Source organism: Sciurus carolinensis, chromosome 3, assembly GCF_902686445.1.
Source record: "Sciurus carolinensis chromosome 3, mSciCar1.2, whole genome shotgun sequence".
Classification (NCBI taxonomy): domain Eukaryota; kingdom Metazoa; phylum Chordata; class Mammalia; order Rodentia; family Sciuridae; genus Sciurus; species Sciurus carolinensis.
This window is the reverse complement of record NC_062215.1, coordinates 87,902,833-87,927,255: the sequence shown is the minus strand read 5'-3', so window position 1 is coordinate 87,927,255 and position 24,423 is coordinate 87,902,833. Positions and strand designations below refer to the sequence as shown.

General features: G+C 33.4%; 1 protein-coding gene across 1 annotated transcript in view; it reads right to left on the bottom strand.

Moving 5' to 3' along the window:
- Positions 1-24,423, bottom strand: part of R3hdm1 (R3H domain containing 1) — a 198,524-nt gene that overhangs the window by 53,424 nt on the left and 120,677 nt on the right. Inside the window, 6 exon segments of the mRNA XM_047543950.1 lie at positions 7,600-7,723; positions 12,885-13,019; positions 13,021-13,188; positions 15,356-15,457; positions 19,205-19,356; positions 22,232-22,486. Coding sequence (XP_047399906.1) covers positions 7,600-7,723; positions 12,885-13,019; positions 13,021-13,188; positions 15,356-15,457; positions 19,205-19,356; positions 22,232-22,486 — 936 coding nt within the window.

Genomic DNA, 24,423 nt, shown 5'->3' with positions numbered 1-24,423 from the left:
GTTTCCAGATAAATTTAACTGTATGAAAACAGATAATTGCTATAAAGTTAAGCAACCAGGAAACTCTGGTCATCTGAATTAAAGATTATTTGAGTAAAAATGTCATTATTCACAATTGGAAAAGGGTGAAAGGTAAAATAGTCCAGATGGTAGCTAGTGAATTTAAGGGCTAAAAATCTTTTAAGGTTTAAATAATCAGTTCACAATGTCCTTTATCTGGGAGGGACTGTCCTATGTTTTGCCTACTACTCCCAAGAAGCACAATTTGAGACTTGCATTTCAAAGTTACACTTCCCTACTATAGTTAGATTTCACACATTTAAAACAGTTGGAAAAGGGAAGAAGAAACTCAAATCATGAAGTATTTTGGGTTCCATATCCCATTGGTTTTTTTTGTTTGTTTGTTTGTTTCTCAGTCCAAGTATCTACATGTCAATCTCCAATGTTCCACTTTGCCTCAGAGTCTGCTTTTGCTCAAAATGTTTATTCTGTTGTCAATTCCAGATGAGTCTAAAGAAAATTTATTTCTCTAGCAGAATTTTCACAGATTGTGACTGTCTTCTCCACAAAGTCAGGATGCTTTGCCAAGAAGTCAGACTTTACCCAGTGGGATGATGCCAGCTCTAACCCGGACATCTTGTGTGCAAGGTGAGCTGTCTGTTTCATGGACGAAGTCTTGAAGTTCTGTGAAGTAATACCTTTTTCCCATCCACTGAGTAGCTGACCATTCATTTTTACCTTTGATGCAAGAAAACCTACCAGGCTTGAACCACAGTGGGAGGGAGCAATCAGGGCCTAAGGAACCTAAGACTGTTGCAACTTAAAGTATCAGTTAACATTGATGCTCTACATGACTGGTAATCAGGAGGAAAATTTCAGTGGCATTATAACAGGTATCTGAGCTGTTTCTTCAGAAGTCATGATGAGATGTTTGACCGTTTGTTCCAGTAATTTTAGCAAATAACACCTCAGTAACTGCATTAAAAGTATATAATTTTGGAATATATTCTCTAAAGAGTAGGATATTCAAGGTTATTAAAAGATTATTGGAGCTGGACATGGTGGTGCACACCTGTAAGCCCAGAGGCTCAGGAGTCTGAGACAGGAGGATTTTGAGTTCCAGGTGAGTTTCAGCAATTTATGGAGGCCCTAAGTAATTTAGTGAGACCCTGTCTTGAAAAGGGCTGGGGATGTAGCTCAGTGGCAAAGCGTCCCTGGGTTAAATCCCCAGTACCGAAAACAAACAAACAAAAAAGCCAAACAAATGAATTTCTCTAACGCAAGAAGACTGTAGGAGCCATGTTGGTTCAAGTTACTGTAATTGTAAGCAAAACTAGAACTATTCAGGTGGGAAGCACTGAAAAACAAAAACTCACCCCCAATATTGTTCCTCAATTCTAATCAAAGATAATAATTTCACTGTTATTTATGTAAGAAGAAAATCATTAATAATGCAATTTAGTGTAAAGGATCACTAAATTACAGGCATGCCTCACTTAATGTACTTAAGTGTACATTAAGTACATTTGCTTAATAAAATTTTACAAGAACTGTTCAAGCTGGTCACAAATTCCTCTGCAACTTTGTTTAAACAAGGCAATTTCAGGCTACTGAGGTAGGATTGTTAAGGAGTGGCACCTATTAAATAGACACTTTCATTCAGGTCCCTTATCTAATTATTTAGACAAAAGGAAGAGGGGAACATAGTTCTGATAGTTTCAAAAGTATAGTCTGAAGACAGTCAAGTATGAGAAAAAAAATCCAAAGATCTGGAAAAGAGGGAGAAGGTTGAGGATTAGGAAAGAGAAGTAGATTCCTGGAGAATGAAAAGTTCTATTAGGTTTTTTTAAAGAAAGAGTACTTTCGGTATTCTGACATTCACTATATCACCAATTTGGTTATAATGTCAATTATTCTTTCTTCATTAAAAAGTATGTTTCAGTATTATAGAATATAAAAAAAATTTTCTGCTAGATTTAACCTGGAAATTAGAGGAAAACAGGATAGCTTTTATAGAAATGTGTGTCAATCTTGTGGGAAAGCATCTACTTTATAAAGCAAGCAATGCCAATAAAAATACCAATCAGAATTAACATCTATATCTCAACACAGGTGCTTGTTAACCCTACCATTTTCTTTTGGTAAAGGAATGCATAGTTGCAGTAATATGCCATTTCTTCCAGCACTTTCAGAGGAAAGCACAATCAATTCTGCAAGCTGAGAGAACTAGGACAATATAAATTGATGACTTAGGCACTTCCCTGGAGGGCCCCAAAGAATATTCTATTTTAAACTCTATTTCACTTTAACAGAGAAGGGAGCAAGAAAGAAATACAGTGTGTTCAGCAAATAAGTATTGCATAGACTTTAATAGGCTAATTTTATTTTATCTAAGTGACCTGAGTTGAGTTAGCTTTTGTGTTAAAGGAAAGCATTCTTAATAACAGATTAGACATAATCAGAAAGATAAAAAAGAATTGAAGAATGACTTGAGTTGCCATAAATTTAAGGTTAATAGTGGTATTAAATTTTTTTGAACTTTTACAGGAGCAGCACTGTGAAGATAGTTGGTTTTTTATTTAAGAAGATAAGTCATTTTGCTAAATCTAAATTTATTTATAAATTAGAAGAATGATTTCCAAATTATTAAACTCTCAGGCTTATAATCCCAGTCCTATTGAACAACTCAAGGAAATCTCGGGGTACTTACCAGGTGTATTTGGCTCCAGATTTCAGTGGCAGCAGATTAATGGAGAAGGGAAAAGGGAAATAGGTGGATTTGTAGATATTACAAAATGTCTGAATCTGTGCTGCTCACAAGACTAAGAAATGCTCAGACAATCAATGAAAAAATAAGGATAGCCTGGGCTACGACCTAGTAACACAAATACAAAATTTCTATTACTTGGATCAAAAATGTCAAATAAAGAAAATATTGACTTTCCTACAGTTTCTATTTGACATGGCTGAATCTCCTATCAATATGTTCCCTCCTCTGCTCACCCAATAGTGGTATTTCTTCTTTACTTGTCTTTAAACCCTAGCTGCTCTTAAATTTGTGCCCTGCAATGCTGCCAGTGCTCTGCACATCTTACATTGTTTATCCTAAATCTTGTTTTCTATAGTGTGATTCATAAGGATCTGACCATAGTTTGCTGGTGACAAACCTTAATCAATTTGGAATCACATGGTTGAGTTACTGGAAAGCTGACTGAAGGTATAATTCACTAATATTCTTTATATTTGTCAACTGGTTGTAAAACTAAAAGTAGATTTAGTTTCACAGAATTACTTTCTCACAGGCATGCAAATTAATAACATAGTTTGGAAAAAATTTGAATTATATCCTTGGTAGGAGCCCAAGTAGCTTCAAATGCATTTAGGTATCTTAGGTCCATTTGAAGGTATGTTTTAATGAATCAAGTCCCTAAAAATTTGTGTAGCAATAGGAAAAAAGACATATTTGACTTCTGCTAATGAGTTTGGCATGCTTAAGACAATAAACTTTTTTGATAAGCTCCAAACCATACTGAATCTTGCATTCAAATCTGCTTTGGAAAAGAAATTAAAGCAATAGTTTTCATGAATTTTTAAAAGGTAAATTATATTAAGCCAAGGTTGGCATTTAAATTAAATGCTTATTTTTGAGTATGAAGCATGATTAAAAGGCAATTACAATGAATGAAAATTAAAAACAAATGTTAATAGCTTAGCATTAAAAAAAAAAAAAAGAAAGAAAGAAAGAAAAGAAGAAGGAAAAAAAAAGCAAAAAGCAGTGGAAACCTGAGTAAAAAGAAGCCAGGAAGCAGCTGAAAAAGAGACCGGTTCACTGTGAGAAATGTAAGCCTCTCAGACAGTGCTACGGCCCCGAATCCAACAGCTCAGGAACAAGGCCAATTATAGCAAAATATTAAACATGTATGGTGAAGCTGCAAACTTTAAAAGAGTTGTAAGAATGAAAGCAGCTACCTATTAAGAGCCAGGGCTCCAGAAACCTAAAATCTTTGCTATAAATTACTATGTGCAGAAGCTTCTTTATAGCATACCAAACTCCTCACATATAGTGTACTTCGTAGTATTCAAGCTACACATTTTATGATAAAGGGTTAGGATAACACATCTCTTACTATCCCAACGGGCAAGTAATATTATCTTCTGAAACAGCTGCTTGCATGACTTCAGTTATTGACAGTAAGTTGTTAAGCTACTGCAAATCAATTCTCTAATATTCACCTTTCTGAACCAGAAAGGTCTCATAAGAGACACACAGAAACATGGAATTTTAGAGAACACAGAGGCTTCAATAGACAATACAGTAAAACTCCCTTACTTTGCAAACGAGTAAACTAAAACTCAGAGGCTTTAAGTGACACAGCTAACACCAGGCAAAAATGACTAAGAGTCATCAGGATTCTGACTCACAGTTTGCTATTCTTTCACTTTATACAATGTACTGTCCAGAATTTCTTGTTTCTGTAGATGGGATAACTCAATCTTACTTCAAATGATCATGCTCAGTAGTTTCACATTTATAACAGGAGACTAATGCATTCACTTCTCAGTAGTCAAATTAATACTATTTCAATTTGGTTCGAAAGATAGATGGGAGATTTATTGTCAATGAGATTAATGCAACTGTGGTTCACCCACCCACACATGGCTACCAAAGGATTTTATTCTTGAGAAATTTTCCCAACCCTCTCCCTACCTTCAAAAGGGAGAAATAATAGAGAATCCTGATTTATTTTCTACTGCCACACTCTACCAGGTCTAAGAAGAATAATTGACTTAGTTGGGTTAATTTGAGCAAAATTTCTTAAGACTCACATATAAATATTTAAATATTATTTGTGCTACAGTGAAGAAAATTTGTTCCAAATTTACCAAAGCTTTCATTATTTGATTGAATTAGTCTCACCCTTTATGTAATAAAAGAAAACATGGATCTTGATACTTTGTAGGGTATGCAAGAGTTGTGTGGCAAAAAATAAAAATGTAAAAGATGTGGTAAATTTCTAATTTTAATCAGATTGAGATGGTGAAATATAGGGATTAAAAAAACTCCAAAAAAAGGGGCTGGGGATATAGCTCAATTGGTAGAGTGCTTGCCTTGCAAGCACAATGCTCTGGGTTCACTCCGCAACACCACCAAAACAACAACAAAAAAACAAAAACAAAAACAAAACCCTCTAAAAAGTAAACATATTACATTTATATATTAAAATGTAAATTACTATAAAAAAATCAAATAGAAAACTGCCTTATATCCTAGTACTTTTAATTTTTCCATTAGGAAACAAATGCACACTTTTCTGCAAGCTTTGACATAAAACAGAATCATTAGCTAACTATTAAAAAAGTCTGTAGACTTTTAAGCACTCAAATTCCTACTAATTCTATAAAAAGATCTAATATAATTACCAACATAGTATCTGCTGATTGGCACTGCTAAACTTTTCTTTGCACGGAAATTTTCTACTATGCTTACTAGCTTAACAAAAATTCCTCTTAGATAAGAATGTTATGAAGATTTATCTCTTTTATTCTTCAAACTGAATGATATAAAACTAACTTAAGCTATAAGTTAAGAGGATACTGCATAAAACGACTGAAAGGACAAAACTAGTTATAAAGTGTTATATTATGACTGAGTCATAATAGTCAAGCACAGGGTAAAAAACTATTCAAAGACATGCTTCTCTTCTGTGTCTGCATTATCCAGATGCAATCTGACTTACTTATTGTTTCCTCTCCTCTTTTCATAACTAGGCATAGAGAAAACATCACAATTAAAAATATCACTAACAATAAGCATATGCTAAAATGTCAGATACTTGGGTTTCGGTCTAGGAATTTATAATCATTTTCCATTAAGTGGGAAATTCTTTTGCAGGGATGCATTTGTACTAGCACATTAGTTCCAACCTATGATTAAAAATTTTTATTTTGTAGGCAGTTTGATCATGCAAAGGATTACAGATTTTGTTATGGAAAAGAACAAAACTAAAAGGTTCACACAAATATAGAAAAAAGTATAGTTGCTTGACTATATTAAATAGGGTTTAATAGTGAACTGAATTAATTTGTCACACAAAAGGTGTTTAATGAGTAGCATGAGGATTAATTTCTTTTTCTTTTTCTTTTTTTTAACTATCATGACATCAGTTGTAATCTGTGTTATAGTTTTGGAAGAAAAATCAGACATAAATATCAAACAAAAGTCAATCATTTGAGGTCCAGGAAAGTTCAGAAAATAATTTCTATTAGAACAAAACAACAATGTATGTAAAACTTGAGAAGTATCATGACCAATGGTCCCATGTACAAGAACAACTTTTGATGTCTTTTGAAATGAGAGTATATGCTAATTTACATTATTTGACATGGGATGTATTATTAAGCTTCAACTAAAAGGAGTCATATTTGAGACACAGAACACATTATCACTTGGCTAAAACGACCTGTTTATACTCAACAGCCTTTGGAAAACATCTGTCACACATACAATATAGGGCTAATAACATAAATAAAGGGAAGAACCTGCATACTAGGTAAAAGACAACTCCCAGAGGAAACAGGTTAAGGATGTGCAAGTTTTGCTGCAGGATTATGCTAAGAATGATTTTCATCTGATAAAGGAAGTTGATGAATCATAATGATCACTGGAGTCTGCACCATCAAGAAGCAAAGAAGACTTCTCATTAAGATGGGCCAGTGCAGAAATGTTTCCCCTGAAGGGGAGATAAGCCTCAAGAGCTATACATAATTTCAGGAGCAGCAAACTGCCTCAGAGGAGGTGATGGTGCCTCCATGAGTCACATGTGCATAATATGAGGACCTCCAATAGTTACAAACAGCTAGAAATTCTCTAAAGAGACCAATAATAAAATTGTACTTCAACTTCTAGAGTTATGAAAACCCTGATAAATGCCTTATTTAACAACTGGGACATAAGTACACATCTAGTGTGACACATTTTTTATATTGAGATTACAGTTTTCACTGAAGGCTTGAAGAAAATTTGAAAAAGGGCAAAAGGAAAAGAATGCTGAATTTCAATATATTTTATATGTCTAGTATTAGACTGAATTTGTTTTTTTTTCCTATATAATCAACAACTGAAAACAAAACACAGAAAATACATGTAAAATATTTTTTTAAAGGCATTGCTACTGAGATTAAGATACTGAAATATCATCTCTCAGAGTTCTCAATCAAATTTAGGTGGTTTTGGTCTTTGTTTCTGGTTAGCCCTTAAGAAGACATTTTGCCTTGCTTCCCTCTCTTTGCTGTTATGAGGCTGTAAAGAGGGTTTCCATTATCATAGAAGTGAGGACTGGGCAGCTGCACACAAGATTCTTAGCCTGGCAGAACCTTCCCATTGTGGCTCCCATCCTTTTAGTATACAGACCTGATAGTGTGCTGTTTTCTGGCAACTTCTAAGATATGTCCACTCTTTTAATCTCACTGGCTTTCACACTCATATGTATGCATATATTTAGATCCTTGAGTATGACAGTATCTTAATTAAGACTGAAATTTGATGAAGAAAGGCCATGTCCATGGCTAAGAATTCATAACATCAGAAATGTGACTCACCTGTCTGCTGTGCAGGCTGTGGCAGTGGTTGGTTTAGATGTGAATTGTAATGGACAGAAGGGACGGGGCGGTACTGAGGCTGATTGGAATGATAGTGGCCTGGAGCACAATAACAGGCTGGCATCTAGGATTGTAAGCATTGAGGACAAAAATCAGTTTCATTTGCAAGAGAAGTTTTTTCCTGTGAGGAATATTAGAGTGTATGAGTAATAATTCTTCCCAGCATTAATCATCTGAAAACTTATTTTCTTATTTTTAAATTTAACTGAAAAAGTGAAAAAATTCAAACATACAGTACACACTAATATGCCCACCAATCATATTTGAATATTTTTGCCATTATGTATTTCAGATTTCTCTTTTTCAAAACAAAATACTACTGAAATAGCTACAGGCTCTGTCCAATTCCAGTCATTATCCTGGGGTGGAGACATATTAGTACTACAAAAGTTTTTTTATTTTTTGGTGGTACGTAACCACTGAACCACATCACAAGTTCTTTTTGTTTATTTATTTTTAAAATTTTGAGACAGGGTCTTGCTAAGATGTTGAGGCTGATTTCAAATTTGTGATCCTCCTGCCTTAGCCTCCTGAGTTGCTGGGATTACAGGTGTGTGCCATCATGCCTGTTATAGTTCTATAAATTATGTTTTAGACTTTTATTATATATCTATAATATATACATATATTGTTGAGTGTTTTAGAAATTTAATTTGTGGCACTTTATATAACTTCATGAAACTTATTTTGTAATTAACTTTTGAAACTTATCTTGTTCAAACATGTACTGAAAGTTCATTTAACTTAACTGTATAAATAAACCAGTTTATGCATTCCCACACTAATACACTGTTGCACATATCACAGTCTTTATTTTTCCTCAAATTTTTAAGGCAAATCAATATGACTTATTTTTTCTTTGAGAGCTATTCATTTCAGCGGTGAATTTCTCTTAATCTGACCTAGGCTGATTCAGTGATGTAGAAGTAGGTAGTATATTCATTTTAGAGAGGTCATGGGCTCCTTCAAGTTCTGCTCTTGATTGGATTACTTCTAAAAGAACAGAAATCTATGGTGATCTTAAAGAGTACCCATCTTGGGCTGGGGTTGTGGCTCAGTGGTAGAGTGCTTGCCTAGCATGTGTGAGGCACTGCGTTCAATTCTCAGCACCACATAAAAATAAAATAAAGGTCCATCAACAACTAAAAAAAAATTAAAAATACACATATTAAAAAAAAAAAAAGGAGTACCCATCTTATCTGAAAACCAGTCAAGCTTAAAATTCCTAAACTGGTTATAGGTTGAGAATCTCCCAAGTTTATGACAATTTTCCTGTATGTGAAACACTAGAATAGATGTAACATATGTGGGATCTCTTTATTCATTTTTTTTTTTCCTGGAAGTATCAGCAAGTAACTGGTAAACCCTGAAATCTTATTCATTATTATGCTCCTTTTTTATTCCTTGTAATTAAAAAAAGACATCATTTTTAAGGCAAAAATTATAATATTATTTTTGTTTTTACAATGTATATAGATGCAATATATATGACAACAATTAAAAGGACAGCGAGAGGGTAAATGGAATTATACTGTACATGACTGCTATACTTTATTCTCAGTTTCAAAAGTAACTTGTGGTAGACTTTGGTAAACAAGAGGTACATATCATAGTCCCTCCAAAAACAAACATTCACAAGTTTCAAAGGGATGTAGATAAAAAGACATAAGAGAAATAAAACAATATTTAAAGCTCAAAAACAAAAGGTAGGAATGGAAACAAATAGAAATAAGATATATATAAGACAAATGGAAAATGAATAGCAATGTGGTATATCTGAATCTCACCATATTAATAAATAATGGATAAAAATCTAAAAGTCAACTATAAAATGGACATAAGACAAGCTTTAAATGCAAGGTTGGAAATAAAAGTATAGAGAAGACACACTACTTAAATGCTACTTTTGAAGGAAAGCTTGTGTCATACTTTTAATCTCAGGAAAAATAGGATTCAAGATAAGAAATACTAAAGAGAAAAACATTTCAAAATGATACAAGTGGATGTATCAGGAAGATATAATAAAAATAAGTCTTTATTGGCAATGATGTCCAAAGAGATCTACAAGTTCAAAGTTCCAATGGTCTTTTTTTGCAGAAATGAAAGTTTGTTTTCAAATTCATGGGGAAATACAGGAGACCTGAAAGTCAAAATAATTTTGAAAAAGAACAAAGTTGGAAGATGCATAATTTTAATTTAAAAAACAATGTACTACTGATATAAGGACAGAAATATAGAACAATGAAGTAGAAGTTAAAGTCAAAGCAAAACAACAAAACCCCTTACATTTAAGATCTACTGATATTCAACAAAGTACCAAGACTCTTTCAGTGGGGAAAGCAACAAATTGTGATGGAATAATCACACAAACACTAACAAAAGAATGAAGCTGTGCCCTTACTTCATAACATACAAAAATTAACTCAAAATGGATACATGAGCTAACTACAGGAGCTAAAGTCATAAACTGCTTAGGAGAAAACACAGGGATAAATCTGTATGATCTTGTTTTGGGAATGGATTCTTAGATATGCTATTGAAAGTGTAAGCAACAAAAGAAAATACAGATGATGTAGACTTTATTAAAATTAAAAACTTTTGCACATCAAAGGATGTAATCAACAAAGTAAAAAGACAACTTTACAGAATGGTTGAAAATATTTGCAAATCATACATCTAAGAAAAGTCATAGGATCTAGAACTCATGAAGGTCTATTACAACTCAACAATACAGAGATCAATATAGGCTATACACTGATTCTAAAGATACTGAAAGCATAATATAAGGGGGATGTTAGGAACAACTAAAGTTTGCAGCATCAAATTATCTAATCTGATCCAAAGAGAAACAGGATATTGTAACGGCTCTAAGAAATTCAATCTGAAATTTAAAAACGTTGCAAAAAGTTTCAGGTATGGATGAATTCAATGATGAATTCTAGCAAAAAATTTAGCAAAATTCATACACAAACTCCCACAGAAAATAAAGGAGGGGGAACAATGCCTAACTCATTTTGAGGCCAGCGTGGTTCTGCCCTGATAATAAAACCAGAGACATTATAAGTAAACTAAGACTAATATCCTTCATGAATATAGATATAAAAATTATTTATATTAACAAATGTAATCAGTAATATTAAAAAGAATACTCTATCATGATTAAGTGGGTCTACTCCAGAAATTAAAGTTTAAGTTAAACATTGAAAAGTTAGTTAACCTCAATAATTAATTGACTATTTCAAAACAGTAGAGACGATATTGACCGTTCCAAACAAAAAGAAATAATAAATGTCTGAGATGGTAGATATGCCAATTACCCTGATCTGCTCATTACATACTGTATAAAAGTATTGAAATGTCACACTGTATCCCAGAAATATGTACAATTACTATGTCAATTAAAAATAAAAAATATATTTTAAAACAGTCAAAATAATTCACACTTATAAATTAAAGGAGAGAAATCACAAGATTACCTCAATACAGAAAAATCACTCCAAAAAAGTTAGTACTTTCATTGTAAAGAGTCTCAACAAATTAGGAATAGAAGGGAACTTCCTCAACTTGACAGGATATGTTTAAAAATCCCACAGATGAAAATCACCGTTATGGTTTAGAGGCTGTGAGGTGTCCCCCAAAAACTCACATGTGAGACAATGTAAGAAGGTTCAGAGGAGAAATGATTGGGTTTTCAGAGTCTTAACTTAATCAGTGAATGGTAGGGTGTGGCTGGAGGAGGTGGGAATTGGGATGGGGCTATGGGGTATATATTTTGTATCTGGAGAGTAGAGTCTCTCTCTGCTTCCTGATTACCATGATGTGAGCTGCTTCCCTCTACCACTTTCTCTTGCTATGATGTTTAGCCTCACCTTGAGCCCCAAGAAACGGAGCTGGCCTTCTATGGACTAAGACCTCTGAAACCGTGAGCCCTCAAGTAAACTTTTCTTCCTCTGTAATTGTGCTGGTCAGGTCATTTAGTCACAGCAGCAAAAAAGCTGACTAAAACAATCACACTTGATGCAAGACTGCATTCCTTCCCCTATGATTGAAAACAAGGCAAGAATATGTACTTTTTTTAAAATATATTTTTAGTGGTCAATGAACCTTTATTTTATTAATTTATTTATACATGGTGCTGAGAATTGAACCCCACACATACCAGGTAAGCACTCTACCATTGAGCCATAACCCCAGCTCCAAGAATATGTACTTTCAAAACCTCTATTCAAGCCAGGAATGGTAGTGCTTGCCTGTAATCCCAGTGGCTTGGGAGGCTGAGACAGGAGGATGGGAAGTTCAAAGACAGACTCAGCAACCTAGTGAGACCCTGTCTCAAAATAAGAAATAAAAAGGGCTGGGGATGTGGCTTAATGCTTTAGCACCCTTGGGTTCACTCCCTGGTATCAAAAAAACAAAAAACAAAACCCCCAAACCTTCAACATTGTACAGGAGCATCTCACTAGTCAATGAGGCAAGAAAAAGAAAAAAACAAAAGACATACAGATTGGAAAAGATCATGGAAATAATCTTAGGTGTAGAAAATTCAAGGCTGTCTACTAAAAAACCTACTAGAATAACTGAATAAAAAGGCTGATATAGCTCTCCTGTGGTACAGCCTAGCATATGGGAGGCTGTGGATTGGATCGGCAGTATTACAACACAAACCAAAACCACAGGATACAAACAAGATCAACTTATCCTGTATTCTATATACTAGCAATTAACAAATAGGAAATTTAAAAACAATTCCCTTTAGAATAGCATCTAAAAACACACACACACACAAACTGTATAATGAAAATTATAAAATTAAAAAACTCCTGAGAAAAATTAAGATCTAAGTAAGTGGAGAGAGATTATTTGTTCCTGCATTGAAAGTGTCAATATTATTAAAATGCTAATTCTCCTCAAAATGGTCTTTTTGAAATGTTATTAAGTTTAATAGTTCATTTACACTTATGTTCTTTTTAAGCTAATTAAAAACAAATATACACACATACCTCTTAGAATCAGAAGGAAACTCAAGAGATTACATAGTTAAACCCACCAACATTTCTTGTCATGTGGGTGTCCAACATGTGCTTAAATATCTCCCGATGGGAGAAGATAAGTTTATACACTGTCACAAATTCTCTCCATGAGAATTTAAAATCAGGTCTTTGAAGTGAAAACTGATCTTAAATGAGAGGTTCCCATAAGGGAGAAAAGATGAAAAAGCAATGTACCTGTGGTGAGGGCTGCTGGATATATCCCTGCTGCTGGAGCACAGGCTGGCTGACAGGATGACCAGAGGCAGAATAGCCAGCAGTAGGGACTGGCTGCCCAGGTGGTAGTGGGGGAGGAGGAGGAGGTGGGGGGGGGAGGAGGAGGAGGATGTGGTGGGGGTGCTGCTGTCATGATAAAACCAGACTGCTGTGGAGACTGAAGAACAACAGTGGACTGGAACATGGTGGCATGAGGATCAGAACCATCAGCAGATGTCTGGCGGGCAAGACTCATGTGGCTGAATTGAGAACCAAGGCTATCCTGCTAAAAAAAGGAAAAGTTGGCAATCAGTAAGCCTTTCACACATGGATCAAACTAATCCATGAAAATTATTTTATATGAAAAATAAAAAAATTCTATATGAAAAAAGTGTTTTATAACATAACTGTGTTGTGATACTACACATTATAGACATCAAACATATGTACAACAGATCTCTTTTAACAGAAGAACAGTTTCAAGAACATAAGAACTCTAAAGCAGGAAGGCAGGACTATTACAATGCCATTATTACAATTATCTATAAAACATAGCTAATGAGAACATGCAGAAAAGATTAAAAAATGAAAAGACATTTATTTAAATGAAGATAAACACATATTAGGATATAGAAGTAAAATTGGAAATTTTTATATTATACAATTAACATTTTCTGAAAGTACTTCAAAGACCAGGTAATGAAGAAGGTGATGAATACTCTTCTAAACTATGTCCCTTTTTCCTAGAAGGCAAGATTCCAGTTCTGTGTATTTTTGTACCCCAACAATCAGCCAGCTCTCCTCTCTCTATCTCTCGAAAATAATTTGACCATACCTTCCTTTCTTCCCTAGTGTTACTAAAGTTAAATGTTAGATAGATGTAATCCAAATGACAGTTCATACTGCATTTGCTCCCTAGGGAGCAATCAATGGCACCCAGTTAAGACATGGTTATGATTTATGTGTCATTTGACAAATTTTTCTCTGACTCAACAGTGTAAGGACCACCTCCTACTGATCTAGAAAAATACCACTAAAATGATAGTTTGAGGTTAAAATGGAATTCCCCTAATCCCAGTGAGCCACAGGTAACAATATATACATTTTGTTACAAAGTCAACCCTGAAAAAATGTGATTTACAGAACTATGGCAAATGAATGCTACATTAAAGCTGACATCTGCAGTTTCTAGTCTGATGGTTTTTAGAAGTAAATTAATGTTATGGAGAAGAAAAAGGATTGCAAAGGGGGAACCCGATTTCAATAATTGAAAAAATATAGTTTTACACTTTCCAAGTACTGTAGCACCATCACACTAATTCAGTGAATGGATTTGAAAGGAAAGAGCATACCTACTGACCATACCTACTAGCTGTAATTACTTAAGTAATATGGTAAATATTCTTAAAATATACCCTATAAAACAAGACACACTGAAATGTCATTTTCTAATTCTAGTGAAAATTTCTAAAACATTTTTAAGGATTTTTGCTTTTCTTTTCTACATATTTTCAACTTTTAAACTTTCTCAACACCATAAAAAATTCTTTTTTTCACACTGGAAGAGATTTTTGAAAATAATTTAGAGCTAAGGCTGGTAAATAAAGTTGCCCCAACTTGAAATAATGTCACCACCAATGAAACAAAAAGTTTCAAAGAGTTTGGGATCATTGTCAGATATGTTTGTAATCTGACTTGGAATGCAATTTCAAAATATGATGGTCAATGTAGTCTGAAAAATAGCAGTATACTGCAAAAAATATTTAGGCTGTTTGTAATTTCATTTTAAGGGAAGGAAACTACTGTTGACTTAACACATACATTATGCAGAAGGTACTTTACATTGCTGCTTCAGAGCCATAGCTAATTTGGCAGTGTAACTCTAAGATCTAAGAAGAATAATGTGGAACATACTTTGGATTAGAGGAGGTACCGTCACTTTATAGTTAGAAATTAAATATCTAGAGCTCTTTGGAAACATACTTAGAGGAGGTCCTCTGAAGCTCTAAGCTACAATTCATTCTATAACTGGTACTCAATCTACTGAACCCACAGTCCTGAGGAGAGAATTGAAAATCTGAACCCAGATAAAACCTGCCATCATACAACTGCATAGATTCCATAATGATCTCTAACAGAAAAAAAAAAAAAAGAAAGAAAGAAAAAGAAAACATCTTAGAACTAGAATAGTCAACCTAAAAATTATCTCATTATGAAAAAGCAGGAAAAGATTAGAGTTTAAACAATCATTATAATAAGTCAATATCACCACTATTTTATGGAAGAGAATTAATTATTACTAACAAATTAGAAAACACTTATTCTAGTACATATGCACCCCCCTGATGTTAATAAATATCACAAAAAGTTCTATTACACTGATCCCATTCCTGAGCATTTATCACATATCCAACATAAAGAAACAACACAGGAGGTGAATAGAGATATAGTACCACGGAATATTGCTGGGTGGGTGAGACTGGCAGGAGCGGGGGTGGGTAAGGGGCTGTAGAGCACTGAACAGGCTGAGCAGAGGACTGCAGAGGATGAACAGGCTAAAGAATAATAGGTTGGCAAACAATGTTAATGTCAGAATAAAATGCTAGAAGAATTGTATAAAATGGAAATTAATACTTTTGGGCAATAGCTTTAACATTTACAAAGTCATTTAAAATACAACAGAGGAAACAAAACAATACCAAATGAAGAAACTACACAGTGAAGCATTTGAAAACATTCTATGTCTAAATTTATTTCATAACTAGAATTTTTTTTGGTGATAAAAATACTTCTTTATTAAAGATTAATGCAAATAGGTAATTGACCATTTTAAATTCTATTATCTAACAAAGACTCCTGGGTTAAATTAGTAAAAGCAAAAAGTGTACTTTTTTCCTCACTAAATTATAAATGAAAAAAACTTCATTTTTATTATCAGAGAGTAATAACTTACATAATATCTATGCAAATTACCCTATTTGATAAGCCATGATTAAATATCCTTTTAGGGCCAAAGTTCCTAAAATTTGTCAATTTTGTAAGAAAAATGCACTGTGGGTAGCATTAACAGTAACAACTTAAAAAAAAAAAGAAAAACAACCATAGTAACAACACATACATATGCATGCACACACACAAACTCATCTCTTTTTAAGTAAGGATGATAAATACTTCCCTTTTAAATGTTTCATTAAAAGAGTACACATTAGGAGTTGAAAAATGAGTTACTAGAAATCTTTAGATACTAATGAAATACTTCTGAGTTCTAGGAAAGAGTTTTTATATGTTTCTTGGGGGCAATTAAAAATAGGTATTCTAAAAGATTAAAAAAGTTTTGATTATTTCTAAATTTTGGGAGTTCAGCTGACCATTTATAAGCTAACATTAGTATCTGATTTAATCTCTTTATCATATGTGTATATATTTGATTACAAAGGGGGTAAAAATACATATGGGCTTAAACAGTACTATAATCCACTTTACAGACAGCAATCAGAACGAAGTAGAAAGTCAGATAAATGAGCAGGTGCAGAACCCAGGTACTGTTATCTGTTATCTGTTATTTTTGATGAAAATGTATATTCATGAAATCTTGCTTTGAACATTATCTCTGAAGAGAATGATTTAAACAATGCAAGATAAACTAAAGGAACGACTGCTCAGGAAATAGTCTAAATAAGAAAAAATTCTTATGACAACTAAGATTTATAATGAGTCGCCTTTTAGTACAAAACACACACTATGGTTTCTAGAAAGCAAACCAAAAAGCTTAGATCAGTTTACAATCCAGTAAAAATACTAGATTAAAGTGAAAGCACCAAAAAAAAAAAAAAAAAAAAAAAGTAAAAGCCTCTGGTTCCTCATAAACCTCTGGACTAGAAATGAGCAAGCTTCCTAGAAAATGACAGTGTATATTACACTAATGAGGCACAGTGGCTTTAGAACTTCTAAGTACAGGCTATTCAATGTGTAATTAAGATAGATAACCATTAAGACATAACTTTTTTCAGAAAACTTGACCTTCTATAAAAATGTCAGATGGAACAATAATTTTGGTCTTCTTGGAGATGAAAGAAAGAGTACTGTGAGCATCAAGAGTGTGGATTAATGTCTTCCAGTGTCAGATGGTAAAGAGCCAACTGTGGGCTAAAAGACTGATAGATCAAAGCGAAATTCTAACAGAGAAGTAACAGTCTTAGTACTTCCTTTTCCTACTTTGCACTAGCTACAAAACAACATCCATGTAAAGTGATTGGTTTTACATTATATGGTCAAAAATTAGCCCATCTGAAAGTTTTGGAAATCACAGCATTATTTTGTTTATTTGAAATTCTGTGAATGAATGATCTCAGTGTGCAAAAGAAAGCTATTGAGCATCATTTGGTCATTGAATCTTTGTTTCTTTATTTGATGATGAATTACCTGCAAAACTTAAGACAGTGCCAGGAAAATCAGTCATGGAGTTTGATGCATGCCTCAAAACCTCAAATTATAGCTCATTAAGGCATTTTTTGTTGTTGTTTTGGGGTATGGGGGATTGAACTCAGGGGTACTTGACCACTGAGTCACATCCCTAGCCCTATTCTGTATTTTATTTAGAGACAGGGTCTCACTAAGTTGCTTAGTGCCTTGCTTTTGCTGAGGTTGGCTTTGAACTATAGATCTTCCTGCCTCAGTCTCTCAAGCTACTGGGATTATAGGCATGTGCCATTGTACCCGGCAAAGCATCGGTTTTTATACCTTCATTTTAGAATAATCTCTTATAACTATATCAAAGTTATTTCTGAGGAATAAAAATGTGAAAAATATGATCATAGATAAACCCTCAGAATTTTTGAAGCTTCCAGACTGACATATTACCACAAAATTAAATAGAAATGAAGTAAATAAAAATCATTCTTGTGACGCTCTTGGTGAAATACATGGTCTGCAAAGACAATTACATGCTAGCAAAATAAAGAACAAAAATGAATGAAGCCGATGAAAGGAATTTTAGGTAGCCTGAGTGTGTGTGACCAAATGGGTTGGGAAGGGGATATGGGAGTGTCTGGAAGTGTTTCAGGCACTCACCTCTACATCTATGAACTGAAGTGCCTCAAAAACCTTTAAGTCCTATTTAAATAAACAAACAAAACAAAAACCTAACCACCTTGTCCAGGAATCTTAATTGGTAGAGGCCAATTAATTTCATGACTTTCATACTATTTGAAAACATAATTAAACTTCTTGTTTATGTTTTTCACTCCTGAAACACAAATGATATCTTGTGAGCAAAGCTAATGAAATTTTTTATGCATTGTCTCACAAATGGAATATTTAAATGATCTTACAGGGAAAAAGAGGCATAATTAACTGTATAAACTGCTTTTGAAATAAATAAATAAATAAAAACATAAATAAAAAAAATCTTTAAAAGCTGGAAATGAAAACAAGACTTTAGATTGGCATAAACACATCTTTGGGGAAAAAGACTGAAAATATTTGTAAAAACACTAAATGTTTTAGCGAATTGAAAATATTAAGAGTACTTCTGCTAAGCAACTCAGTGAGACTCTCTCTCTAAATAAAATACAAAATAGGGCTGGGGGGCTGGGGTTGTGGCTCAGCAGTAGAGTGCTTGCCTAGCATATGTAAGGCGCTGGGTTTGATCCTCAGCACCACATAAAAATAAATAAAATAAAGGTATTGTTGTCCACCTAGAACTAAAAATATATATATTAAAAAAAAAATAGGGCTGGGGATGTGCTCAATGGTCGAGTGCCTCTGAGTTCAATCCATGGTACCTTCCCGACTCCACCAAAAACAAAAACAAAAATAAAAACAAAAACAAAAACAAAATAAAACAAAACAAAACAGAACGAAGAGTACTGGGAATTCTCTCAGTCTCTGTGTCTCTTTCTTACAGGGTAGCTGAATGGATGAAGAATACTTTGAAGAACTAAAGCAAAGCCCTTTAGTTTCTTCTGTTTGATCTTACAACAATTTATTTTACTCACTGGGCCAATGAACAACTTTTGTTTTAATTTCTCTTTTTGTTCATTTCTTATTATTGTAAAATAGGAAAAAATACTTAACAGGCATTTGAGACAAAACCATTCCCTTCTTTCCAAATTGTTTTCAGTATTTATTAGTTGAAAGCCCTTGAATTTAAGTCTCTTTGTGAACAGTGAGTGGGACATCGCTGGTGGTACAATTTTAACATTCTAAGACTTACTTGGGCTACCTTAATTGTAGTTAGTAAATTTAGTCTCAATATGCAAAGGAAGGTGAACTCAACATTATGGAATCGTGGGTATGTGCACCTGTGAGAAAATGTGATTAGCTGCTGGTTGTTGAGGTGGTGGGGGTGGCAGAGGTGGCTGTGGAGGTCCAGGCACTTGGGTTCTAACTGGCTGTTGAGTCATAGGAGGATTATACACAACTGGACTTCCATCTGGGTTTATGAAGGGCTGACCTGAAAAATTAGAAAAGGAAGAAAAAGCCAATTTACAACAAAGATTGAAAAAAAGTCATTCTACTAACAATCTACAAAACATTTCACATATCCCTTATCTCCAATTCCAAAACCACTATTTTTTAAAAAACAAACGATTTTCTTATGTTGGGAAATAGGCTGATTTGACATCGAGTTAAGTCTTTATTTTTCCTACTTATATACTCAAATGTTATACTCCTGTTTTATGATGGCATGTTGTCCAGACCCTACTGAGCTTACTTTGTAATACATAGTATTTCCTGAAAAATTCTGAATCATGAAACACATTTTGCTCAAGGTATTCAGTTATAAGACTGTGGTCATGGAAGGCTGGTACACATTTTAAAGAGAAAATGCTTGACTATAGGATTATAGACTATTATTCATTAATTTTTATTAGTGGGTGGGAAATATTTAACTTAAAGGCTACACTGCATATATTTCATTAATACAGCATAAAATTAAGATGGCTGATAGCTTTAAACTGCAAATTGTGAATTTGATGACAGTGTCCTTATTTTATAATTTCAAATTTGATAAACGTTATAAATAATTTCTTTTTAATTATAATTTTCTAGAACAATTTCTTTTTTATTTCCTCTGAGCTGTATTCATTGGTAAGTGATAGAGTCAGAGAGAACTTTAGTACTGTTGTTTAGTACTGTACACGTGTTCTAAACAACTCCTTATTATGCATTGTAACATTTCATTATAGGAAAATAGCTAACAAATAGAGACCAAAAAGAAATGAATCTCCCATAATTTTATAGCTAACATTTTATATATATTCTTCTAGATGTTTATTCAATGAAGGAATAAAGAGATCCAAAGATCAGTATTTTTCTTTACAAGACACTGAGTTATCATAAAAGAAAAACAGTAACTATGTCAAACAAACTGTTGACTGGCTTTGATACCCATTTAGTGAGAATACAGAGGAATACAGAGAAATTTAACTGAATATTATTTTCTTAAAATGCCTTTATATCATCCTTTCTTACATGATAAACCACTGTCCATTTTATTTTTTTGAGGAAACTTATGGCATATAATAATATTTGAGAGAAGATCACACTCTTATTACTATGAAGCAGGAAAAATCCACCAAAGTACAAATTTCATAGGTTAGCTTCCTGATAATTTATGTGAAGTTTACAGAAAACAAAAACAAGTCAGGCTGGGTATCTGTTGACTGCTAAATAATTTGGAAAAAACAAAATAAAACAAAATGGTAGAGCAGATTTGGGTGAAAGCTGAATCAGAAGTTATTTAAAAGCTTTCTGGAAAGAGTTAAATGTATTATAACACTTCTCAAAAAAATTGAAGAAATCACATTTGGATTCATTTAAAGTGAGTATAATTGATCAATTTCTTAGTCTATCAACACTTAAGAAATTTAATTTTTCATGTCAGCAAAACCACATTAACTTGTGTTTTCAATGAAAAAAAAAAAGAAAGTAATTAGTTTTAAGTCATGGTTTTCTCTACTACAAAACAAAAGGAAAGGGACAAGGACACTCAAAAGACCTGACACTTCCACTTGTATGTGGTCTAACCACTGCGTTTATGATGAGACTAGATTGGCTATATCTTCAGGTTTTTAAAGTAAAGGTATCAAAAGATCTAAGATTGCTTTCATTACCTTTCCAAAGAATAGGCCTGTGTTATTTTGAAATTTCTTTGAATGTTCTCACCAGTGGAATGGTTTTGCAGGGAATCAGAGGTATAATTAACTGTATAAACTGCTTTTGATATATTACATAACCTTTAAAAGTTAGAATGAAAACAATACACTGGATTATAATAAAAGAAAAACAGATTCAACTATGTGAAATAAACTGTTCACTAGCATACCCATTTAGTGAGAATACAGAGGAATAGAGAAATTTAACTAAACAATATTTTCTTAAATTATCTACATAACATACTTTCTTACACAATAAACTGCTCTCCATTTTTCTGCACCTTTTTAAAAATATTTTTTAGTTGTCAATGGATCTTTATTTTATTTATTTATTTATTTATTTATATGTGGTGCTAAAAATTGAATCCACTGCGTCATACATGCTAGGCAGGCGCTCTAACACTGAGCCCTTTCTGCAATCTTTTACAGATCATGCTTTCTCTATAGAAATCATTTTTGCTACTCAACATAGTGAAATATATTATAAGTGTAATGATAATATATTATAAACCTCTCTGAGGTTTAGTTTTCTTATCTGTAAATGGGGATTTCACTACCTAACAGGGTTGTTATAAAGACTATAAATGAAGTATTTAAAACACCTAACATAGTATATGGTACAATGTAAATGCTCAATAGATGTAAATTACTATTTGTTAACTGCAAGGAACATGTGTGGTCAATATTAATTTATAATGACTATTTTCTTTCAACAAATTTCCTCAGTAGAAAATAACCACCGCATTCTCAGCAGAAATTAATTATAGGATTTTTTCCATTTCATTATATATAATGATTTAAGAGTGACTTACTTGGTTCTTCTTCATAAAATACATACTATTTTCCCCAGAATTTGTTTTACCAAATAAAGCTTTCTCAAAGGTGGCTGCCTTATTTCTAGGAAATGAACTATTCTTTAATTGTAGTTAGGCAATTATTTAGCCTTGAAGAGTTCATAGATGTCACAGGGGAAAGTGCCTTCTAATTAAAATATGTCTTTTAACATTTTCTAGTGTGTTTTTATTAAGGTTATTGGGAAAATGTCAATTATTCATAAAAAATAAAAAGCTGTCAACACATGTACAGACAACACATTTAATAAGTATCTTTTCAATTTCAGAAAATTTCTACTATCTCAACTAAAATAAACAACTTTTTCTGAATACCAACCTGTTTGTGGGTTGATCAGAATACTGCCAGGTGGTATGCCTGTAGCTTCCAAGGGAAGCAAAAAGAAGCTAGTGCTAGGAGATGCGACTTGCCCATTTAGGCCACCATCAAAGGAAAGAGAACTATGAGTGCTGACAGTTGGATAGACGACAGGTGCGCCATGAGAAGACTGGCTGAGAGCTGTACCTGGAAGAGGCTGCTGGATGTGAGAAAGAGAGCCCGTAGATGACCCTACACTACCAGAAGACTCAGAACCTAGGGAAGGAGTAATGAAAAATATGGATTTTTTAAACCTCATATAAAAACAAAGGCTTTAACAATGTTACAATAAAATTCACATTGCATAACATGCAGTTACCACATAAAAGCAATGGCTATTTTTGATTTACTGTCCAATTTTGCTTACCCTCCCCAACACAAATAAGTTTAATAAAGCAAACTGATCACATAAGTTGTCAGAAAAGTCATTGCCAAAGCATGCAACTTAAGCAAGTTTATAATAACAGCCACAGACAGCCACAAAAAGCACATTATCCACATTCCCAAAAGGACAAAGTTATGTACATTTTACCTTTTAGATTAACACCTAGGAATATACAGATTACAATTTTCCCCCAGGAAAAAGAACTTAGCACGGCCAAATGCCGCAAACCTCTTATATCAGAAACCCCTTATCTATAAGAACACAGAAAGATTAAGAATAGTGTAGGAAATAAAAGAAATAAGTTCTCTATTAAGAGAAACAACTGTCAAGTTTCATTGCAGAATTTCATTTCTCAGCTTACAATCATAGCATTACTATAATGTAAACTCAACTTTCCATTTTCTTATCAAGTGACAGCACCGAATATATTCTAAGTACTTATATTAGCATCAGCTTAAAATTTATTTCTCACTAAATTAATAACCAATTTGATAACTGAATCTGACTGCTTTCATGTCTGCAATTTATTTAATTCTTTACCAGAGAAATGGAAAATGGCATGGACTTTCAGCATAATGGTTAAAAGTGGACATGAGACAATGAAAGAATGGAAAATATTTGGACAATGCATATAGTTGATTAGGTTTTGAAAACGGGAGTTGACTTTGGGATGGAGAATCTTTTTCTTTTTTTCTTGTATTGGGGACTGAACTCGGGGTACATTACCATTAAATTATATCCCCAATTGTTTTTATTTTATTTTTTGGTACTGGGGATTGAACTCAGGGGTACTTGACCACTGAGCCACATTCCCAGTACTTTTTTGCATTTTATTTGGAGACAGGATCTTGTTGAATTGCTTTGGGCTTCGCTAAGTTGCTCAGGATGACTTCAAACTCTGATCCTCCTGCCTCGGCTTCCCAATTTGCTGGGATTACAAGCGTGTGCCACCATGCCTGGTTCCAATCTTTATTATTTTTGTGACAGGGCCTTGCTAAGTTTTTGAGGCTGGCCTCAAACTTTAGATACTCCTGTATCAGCCTCCTGAGTTGTTAGGATTACAGGCCTATGCCACTGCACCCAGTGAGTTGGAGGGTCATTAATAAGTGAAATAAAAAACTATGTGAACTATGTAGACTGTCTTAGGAAAGACAGCTTTTATTTTAAGTTCTTTCAAAATGACTCTTGACGAGAGCGTCATCAATTTCCCCTAGAAATTAAAAAAAAAAATCGTTTTCCCTATTAAAGGATTAGGTAATATTTATTTTCATCTTTGAAGATAATATAGACTGTTTATAGTACAAGTTCTCAAAATGTTTTGACACTTTTTCTAAATGACTTTCTCATGATGCAGTAATAGTTCTTTTTTCAAATTATGACAACCAAGTGGCCATAAAAAATAAATGCATATTTGATACATATGTTGATTTTTTCATATTCATAAAATTTGCCTATCCTTAGCGATACATCACAGCCACTAAGACATTTTCGGTATATCCATATTTTATGTTAAAAAGGTGAAAAGTGAAATTCATAAGTCTTAACAATTTAAAGCACTGACTATAGTCAGGTATTAAAAAATATGGTTACCCTGAAATGTACCCTTCAAATCTTATCTACACAATACCAGATGTCTACACAAACCCAAAAAGGTTAGGGAGAAACAGTCATTTCTGACCTTCCTGCTTATTTGGGAGAAAAAATAAATAACTACAAGGGTCCTAAAAGGACATGTGAGCTTCTTTTTTATTGAAGCCACTTAGTAAAA